Here is an 8,286-nt window from a genome sequence, read left to right as displayed (position 1 = left end):
CAACACAAAAGTTGGGGTTTTAGCTTTATTCCTTATCCACAATATTCTGTATCGCGACGCCTATGTACCATACATGGGCTCGTTAATTGGTTCTGAATATTTCAAACAGCAGCTTTGTGCATTAATAAGCCAATCCAATTTGAGAACAAAACTTGTTTACGATGATTATTATACAACCATCCGCAAAACTTTAATTTACTTTATCAGGATTAAATTGTACGGTATTACGTAAAACAGGATGAAATTTAAGGAAACAAAAGACTTCAATATTTTCTTTTCCGCATTTGCTCTTTTTCCCACTGAGTAACTTTCCTTTTTAAAGTCGGTAGTTTCTTTTTCTTTTGTCTCCCCGACCTTCCGGAAGATTCCAGTCTCCCTGTTCCGTAGCCGTCATCGGGGATCGTGGCGTCATCAGCAATTGTGACGTCATCGGCAATTGTGGTGTCATCAGCAATTGTTGTTTCGTCATCGGCCATCGTCGTTTCGTCATCAAAAATTGGGGTTTGCGATTGCGGTAAGCTCTGAAAGCGATTTTCTAAACGAGCGACTTCCCCGCTTCCGACACCGCTTAAGGAACGTCTCGTTGGGGGAAATGGTTCGGGATTGTACATCATCATTTCCCGACGCTCCTGGCTGCTGAGCTTGCCTCCCGTAAGCGGTAGATTACCATACATAGGTTGCAAAGGTTGCTTGTACGGTTGTTTCACGGTCTCAGTCACTGTAGGTATGACAGGTGCTGCTTTCGGCAAGTTCTGCCGCCGTTGTATTGGGTTGTTCTGTTGCATTAAAGGATTTATGGGTTACAGGATGAAATGGAATTAAAATGTTGTATGCAACAAAAAGTAAAGCCCACATAGTTACATATGTGGTAACCGTAAGCAAAACGCTATAGTAGTTTGAAATGAACACCAGGGTTATAGCGACTGTCGCGTTGCACCGGCACGCGGAGATAAATAAGTTACATTTCGTTTAACTATACTTACGTTTATATTCATAATGGCCAATGCGTTGGCTTGGGACGCCGATTTTACTGCTGCTTCTTTTTTCTTGTCTTTTTTACACAAAAATCTGTATAAGTAAGATAAAGTGAAGGCAACTATGTCATAATGAATATAGTTGGGTTGGGAAAGACGGGACACCTTAGCACATAGGATAAAAATTCCTAATCGTATATTAAACATTTAACAACGGTCTATGTAAGTTGCGAGGAGAGGGTTTTATAATTCGTAAATTTTTTACCTACCAAATGAGACTAGAAAATAAAATGAAAAAGTGACCCACCACAAAAGTAACAGTTTATCATATAAAGCTTAACTTAATAAACAGTGATGGAGGTTCTTACATTTTAACCAAGACAGCAAGTAAAATCAGAAATAGGAGCCCCCCACCAGCGATACCAAGAATCAGTGGTAAGTTTAATTCGGGTTTCTTTTCTTTTTCTTCCGGTAGGGCAATTACTAAAATAAAAATAATGGTTTAGAAAAAATCTTCAAATGGAAAATAAAAATATGTTTTTATGCGTTTTTTTTTTCTCTGTGACATTTGCGTATTGTATCTCATATAAAATGTACTTTTATAATTCCAGTTAAATGCTATCTGAGCCTTCATGTATAGCCGTTGGCTATTCGCACTTGAGCTGTGGGTAACTTCTTTAGATAAAATCGTCAATTTATTGAAATAACTCAAAACCCATACACTGATTTCTACTTTGAAAGTATTTGAGTAGGTCTTGGCATGAAGTAATTCAAACTACAGATATATATATAACATACCATTAACTACACGTTTCACAAGTTCCAATAAGTTTTTCCAATATATAGAAGGTTAATGGTAATAAATGGCCCATTATTAACATTATTATAAAGCCGTATGTTCCCAACTTTTTTTTTATTAATTTGTTATTAATATACTCTAAAGGAGTGTTATTAATATTAAAAACATAAAAGTAAACTTGGTGAAATTCGTTTAGGAAATTTGAAAATAAATTCTCACCAATATTTTGATGAACTGAAGGATGGTTTTGGATTGGAGCAGCGGCCGCGGGAAGGCGCCGTCGGATAACTGGGCGAAACAGTGAGCTCCTCGTTGGAGCGGCTGCTGCTGCTGGAGCTGCTGGGGAGCCTGGTGCAACTCTTGATCCCGATGCCCCCGCTGGGGCGCCTGCTGATACAACGCGTGCAGCACCCGCTCCAGCTGCTCCTGCCGCTGCTGTTGGTCGTCTTGCGTTAGGGCGTCTAAATGTATATGGTGACCATCAGACTATGGTATAAGATATAAACAGTATACTGTTGCTGCCAAGTATATAACAACTGTCAAACAAATAAATGCCCAAATAGCTGTTTTACAAAATAAGATATAAATAAAAACTTATTTCACTTGTTTTATGAGCTGTAATTTGCGAATTCCCGAATCTTTGATGTTTTTATTTAATATGATCTTCGGTAAATTGTGGAAAAAGATAAATAAATTTATGTCATGTCATTAAAGTTGGTAGCTTACCCAGTTGGACTTGATTTTATGAGATCTCGATATTAGTTTTTGATAAAAAGATAAAATCGAAACACATAGTCCCTGCTAACAGTATTATCATACAACTTACTCATAACACAGTTAGAACGTTTGTAATATTATAGTAAAGCCTAGAAACGACTTTCTTTGCATGACTGAGTGCTGTAATTCAAATTGGCGTCGTTGACTTCGATTATTTGCGGCGAGTTACACTTGTTGAGTGGAATTACATTCCCGTGTTTTGCCTTCAATACATTTAGTCGTGGTAGATGTAAACGCTTACAGCAAACCAAGCGGGAGAAATAGTCAGCAAGGCTACAAAATCTTGTATACTGATAAGATAGGAGGAAGTGTTTGATGTCAGTTTTTCAGTGACTTGCACGCTGTTTGTGATCAAGGAAATTTAGGTTTGAAATTTGTGGTTGTTGGTTTACTTTAGGTTGTACTTTCTTGCTATTTTTGTAGTCTTCTATCACTTAGTTCTGTGGCCATTTATGTATTGTTCCATACCTTGCTAGTATATTTGTACATGTGCGTATTAATGTAGAATAATAATGGAATACAGATAGGTGAAATGGTAGAATAGGCAGTATGTACACTCTCTTTCTATATGTAGACAGTTTTTGTTATTTACAAACGCATTCTGCAACCTTTTTTGTCAATTTTCTTGTTGAATATTTATGAAAATAATCGATTACTGCTGGATATGAATGTTAAAGAATCTATATATCTATATAGAAGTAGCATCTGATCTTTATAAAAGTGATCCGCATGTTTACGTATAGCAATGTCCTTACTGTTTATATGTTGAAGTAAAAGGACCTTACCCCTGGTTTCCCCTTCGTCGATTTTGCAATTGATTCAAGTTGACCCTTCCACCAGCGGAAGCAGCACCACCACCTGCACTGGGAGCTGAACCGGCACCCCCTGGGCGACCGCGACGAGCAGGACGAGGTAAGTTGAACTTAGGCCGAGCTGTTTTGAATGTGTGTATTTTGTAACTTGTTTTTATTCTCGCGTGGTTGGGCAGCGAAAGTCGTTATAACGCGGTGCTCTGCTTTATACTCTTCGTGACACTTTACATTTAAGTTACCACATATGTAAGTTTGTTGGTGATTATAATTTCGGGAATGTCTGTTTAATCTTGTATATCGTCTTCGGTACAATTTTTGGTCATGATCATTTATAAACAAACCAGAGTTCGATTCTGGTTAAACATAGACTTGTATATTTACTTACTCTTAAAGCCAGGTCTGTCCCTCGTAGCAATGTATTTAATCGAGAAACCTTTATGGTTTGTTGCGGCAGTGTCTGCTTTTAGATCAATCCGAAGCTTTGTACCTGTGTTGCAATAAACGTACTTAGTTTTAGCCCATAACCTGATGCAGAGGTAACGACGTACAAGTAATGCGTAACCAATAGCCTATGCTCCCAATTAGTAATCACATCATTGAACACATTTGTCTAAATTTTTGCCGCTTCGCATTTATATACATGATACGTTTAGGCTTAAATGTGGCCAAAACAACTTATAAAGAGTACTGTGGGGGAAGATAGGACACTTTCAGCTCGTAATATCCAAATGTCCTGATGGTGTTTTAAACAATTACCAACAATCATGATAGTCGTGAGAATACGATTTTAAAATTTCTTGAATATTCTTTGTTCACTACCAATTAGAACGAGAAAATAAAATGTTTAGGTGTCCCATCTTTCCCAACCCTTATACCTTCACACAGCAAACTATAGGTATACGACAGCAAGTGGAACAATATTTGCTGTACAACAACATACCTTGTGATACGTAATCCCGGGGGCGTCTTGCACCACATTCCTTACCCTGTTGGTGAAAATAGAAGGTTGTAATGTTTAAAAATCGCAAAGTATTAGCGTTAACCAGCAGTGGGAACAATTTTGGTGCTCTTCCTAAAGCGCTTAAACGTTTCGAAATTTTAGTGTTTGACTATTTCTTTGTAAATTTTGTTTTTTAAATATGGAAAAAATTAAAATCTAGAATTGGGGAAGTACAAATATACATTTTTTACTTCTGGTATTTGGCCGCAACAATATATATTGAAGTCCCAAAACGTGTCGATAAAAAGGCAAAGTAAAACAACTCATTCATTTTCTTTTAAAAGGGCCCGAGAATTGTAAACATTGGATAGCAATAAACTACAGTATACATCGCTTACATATAATACATACTTTCAATACACCGACACGCTTCACCTAACAACTTAAAACAGATTATAAAATCCGACTTCAAATACATATAGCCGCCGGTATAATACGCGGTATAACCTCACCTGACTTGAACCTGCTGTAATGTCAATGATCTCCACATATTGTGTGTAACAGTTGTTGGTAGACCCAGTAAGATTCATCGTGTGGTATGAGATACGTACTCTGTAATACGGGTTTGCTGTAATTCTGAAACAAAGTTGATTGTATATGAAACATATATACCGTCAGGCAATACATGGATACCGTTAGCACATAGCATCCAATGTTTACGAGTCGTATTTTACCAATTAAAAATGCTCTTTTAGACTCGTGAGGATACGGTTATGTTTTTTTTTTATTCTTCGTTTACAACAAATTGGGAAGGTATAAAAGACTAGAAAATATGGACCATCTTACCCCAACCTACTATATATAGTTTACTTTTTATGTGAGATATAAAAAAAGTCTAGAGACTTGTCCGGTTTTGTATTTTTCCAACGTTTTACGTGGGTTTGATTACCAAGAAAATTGCGCTTTATATTTTATAATTTGGATCCTTTACGACACTTTATACACCAACTGTATTACTCTTATTAAAAGAGTGGCTTTGATTCATGGACCGTTTAGGCTACATTGGATTTGACATGCAGACATTCTATATACTAATATATACATGGTATATATAGCCTAATGATTCCAATAGGTCACCAATTGCGTAGTTTCTTACATCCAACTGCATTGCGTTTGAGTTGTGATTCCGTTGGGAAAGTTGGGGCTTGTGAATCCTTCCCAACGAGTTTTGATCGCGTGTAGATTGTGGACGCAGTGACTCCCTGAATATCAGGTTTGGTTTAGAAGTAACACAACGTGATGACCATCAATATAAATATAAAAAGTCTTCTTATAAGCAAGTTAGAAAATTTGTTATAATATCGACAGATATAAACGACGGTCGTAATATACACACATCGAAAACACATGAATACGCAATACACATATAGTTCTTTATATCCTACACTGAAAAACTTTGAGATAGTGTGTTTCATATTTTCATTTTTATTTTATCGTCCTATTTGATGGTAAACTAAAGTTTACAGATTCATATAACCGTATGCTTACGGCTACAAGAATTGTCGCTAAATACGATTAGGAAATACAGAACAGGATGCTCCAACTACGGCATCTATCTTACCCCACTTTACCGTACATGTATAAATCCTATGCAGTTAATAAAAGTTGAACTTACAAGAAGGCGATAGTAGGGAAGTGATTGTCGGTTGTGCTTTGATAGAAGCGATGTTTCCAATTATGAGCAAGAATATTCCAAGTTTAGCCGCCATAATCTGAATTTCTTCTGTCTTAAAATGGCGGGTGTATAGTTTAAATTGGGTAGATAGACCTAATTGTAACTTTTGATATAATAGTTAGACATAGATTCCGTTTTCGAATAATGGTAACCTATATCTAATGAACTTGATTCATTTTAAAAAGCCTGAAATTACAACGAAATGTAAAAAATAACTGCTGATGTAAAATAAACTTTGTGTCCTATATTAGCAGTTGATGCCAGGCATATTTTACATCTAAATCTGCCTTTCTGGCAGTTTTTAACTTACTATAACGTTTTGACGCCCTATATGTCATTATACCTTAAAAATAGTATTCTAAAATAATTATTTCTTAAACTAAACTACAACATAAGGCTAATTTGTATACTGCAACATATTTTCTTGCTGGGAATTAAAATCATTTAATTCAAAATATGCAAATAAACGACGGGCACTAAAACATGCATATTCTGTATACCATAAAATTGATATCTGAAAATACTTCTTTCTAGACACGAACTGAAGATCAAGATACAAAGCATCCGTCACGGCAATACGTCACGGTAAGTAAACTAACAAGTCTACTGTTAAAACTAAACGCATGCGTTGTCCTAATCACACATTTTTGCCGGAGGCAAGACGGTTCGTTATTAGCGCTTCAGTGGAATTGTGTGTCGTGCCTCAGACGTCGTGTATCTTATCATTACGACATCAAAAACATGGCCTGCGATTGTAATTAACAATCTGGAAAGAAATGTTTTGATCTCTAAAATAATTTCCGGTTAAACTGGTCGTATGCAAGTTTTCTCAACATTTTAAAAGCGCATTTCGTAAAAACGTCACTTTATATTACTGGTTAAAGAATTGAACTGTTGGTTAGGGATTTATAAAGACGTTTTTAAAGCGTTAGTAAATTTAAAATGTTGCCCGTCTATTGTTAGAAATATGCTTGTATGGTTTAGTTTAAATGAATGAGACGTTGGTACAATGTAATCTATACAAACCAAATTTCGTCACATAACTCAAAACATATAGGCGGCACTCCTTTATGGAGAAATAATATTATGTGACAAACTTGTATATAAATAAGCATTTAAACTGCTGTAGTTACTTTACAATCAATGCCATGGCAGTGATTCAAACCACCCAAGCATAGGTTTAAATATTTTCAAAGTTGTTTTAAAACTAATGGGATTAGTTTAAACGACTAAATAGAGCTTACTATAAACAAATACAGTTTTCCCACGCCATATCTTTCTAAACGTCATCGAGTAGATACAGTTACAGGAATATGCACTCAAACGTGTTAGTTATTTGCCATTATGGAGAAAGATGGGACACCTTTGCCACATAATGTCCAAATAACCTGAACGTGTTTGAAATAATTAACAACGGTCTATGAAAGTCACGAGGATACGGTTTTATAATTATTCAAATGTTCTTTGTTTACTATACCAAATGGGACGAGAAAATAAAATAAAAAAGTATCCCAACTTCCCCCACCTTACTATAGACAACACGCTATAGGTAAACTCAAAAAAATAATTTGCTGATTTTTTAAATTAATTTTCCTCCCTAAAATAACATTCAATGTAATTTTAAAACTTTATAGAACTTGTTTATACCGATCATGAACTGATATATCATGTACTTATATGACTTTGCCGCTTATCCAATGTGCTATATATACGTTTCAATTTTCTGACGGTTTATAAATGTAGCATTGTTTGCTGAACTCAAGTGGGTCTGTATTGCGCATTTAAACTACAGTAAATAGAACTCGTGCTATATCATGTGGCTCGTTGGTCTAGGGGTATGATTCTCGCTTTGGGTGCGAGAGGTCCCGGGTTCAAATCCCGGACGAGCCCTCCCTTTTTGAATGTTCGTATACAAAATATCCACACGGGTTTATAAACTCAACTATTCTGATAACAGTTACTCGAATTAACTTGTTTTATTCAGAAGAATAAAAACTAAAAAAGTCCAGGATAAAATAAACAAACATTAACATACTCTTTTTACCTGTATTGACACAGTACATGCACGTATGACTTACACAACCAGATACAAGTGGTTGAAATATGATGCCTACAGTCGTTGTAAATCCGGTTCGCAATGAGTTGTGATATACCACGCGGCTCGTTGGTCTAGGCTAGGGGTATGATTCTCGCCTGGGACGAGCGCTGCATTTTGCAAACCGCTTGAATTATTTTCAGTGTTTGATAAA

The 8,286-nt window shown here is 36.0% G+C and overlaps 2 protein-coding genes and 1 non-coding gene across 3 annotated transcripts in view; 2 read left to right on the top strand and 1 right to left on the bottom strand.

Moving 5' to 3' along the window:
* Window positions 1-11: 11 nt before the first annotated feature.
* Window positions 12-6,224, bottom strand: LOC100181672. The gene is made up of 10 exons (XM_002123235.5): window positions 5,978-6,224; window positions 5,459-5,564; window positions 4,815-4,938; window positions 4,303-4,348; window positions 3,748-3,849; window positions 3,336-3,483; window positions 1,993-2,234; window positions 1,343-1,457; window positions 984-1,068; window positions 12-776 (listed from the first exon to the last, which is right to left on the bottom strand). Exons 1-10 carry the CDS (start codon window positions 6,069-6,071, stop codon window positions 264-266), a joined length of 1,575 nt encoding a protein of 524 aa, XP_002123271.3. The 5' UTR covers window positions 6,072-6,224; the 3' UTR covers window positions 12-263.
* The window catches only part of LOC100176974 (intraflagellar transport protein 74 homolog), a 13,196-nt gene continuing 8,245 nt past the window's right edge, over window positions 3,336-8,286 (top strand). Inside the window, exons 1-2 of the mRNA XM_018811759.2 lie at window positions 3,336-3,462; window positions 6,572-6,622. The gene's annotated coding sequence lies outside the window, so the exon portion shown is untranslated. The remainder of the gene's footprint in view (window positions 3,463-6,571; window positions 6,623-8,286) is intronic.
* Window positions 7,856-7,927, top strand: trnap-ugg. The gene has a single exon. It is a non-coding gene; the product is annotated as a tRNA-Pro (tRNA).

Source organism: Ciona intestinalis, chromosome 4 (assembly GCF_000224145.3).
Source record: "Ciona intestinalis chromosome 4, KH, whole genome shotgun sequence".
Classification (NCBI taxonomy): Eukaryota; Metazoa; Chordata; class Ascidiacea; order Phlebobranchia; family Cionidae; genus Ciona; species Ciona intestinalis.
Note: the sequence above shows the minus strand (reverse complement) of the source record. Positions and strands in the feature narration are given on the sequence as shown.

Excerpts from the sequence above, each read along its gene's own strand:
- LOC100181672 (XM_002123235.5), bottom strand. The coding sequence starts at position 6,071 with ATGGCGGCTAAACTTGGAATATTCTTGCTCATAATTGGAAACATCGCT. Across the intron at positions 5,565-5,977 it reads TTCCCTACTATCGCCTTCTT|GGAGTCACTGCGTCCACAAT; the intron begins GTAAGTTCAACT and ends CCTGATATTCAG. Across the intron at positions 1,458-1,992 it reads TTCAGTTCATCAAAATATTG|TAATTGCCCTACCGGAAGAA; the intron begins GTGAGAATTTAT and ends TTTTTATTTTAG.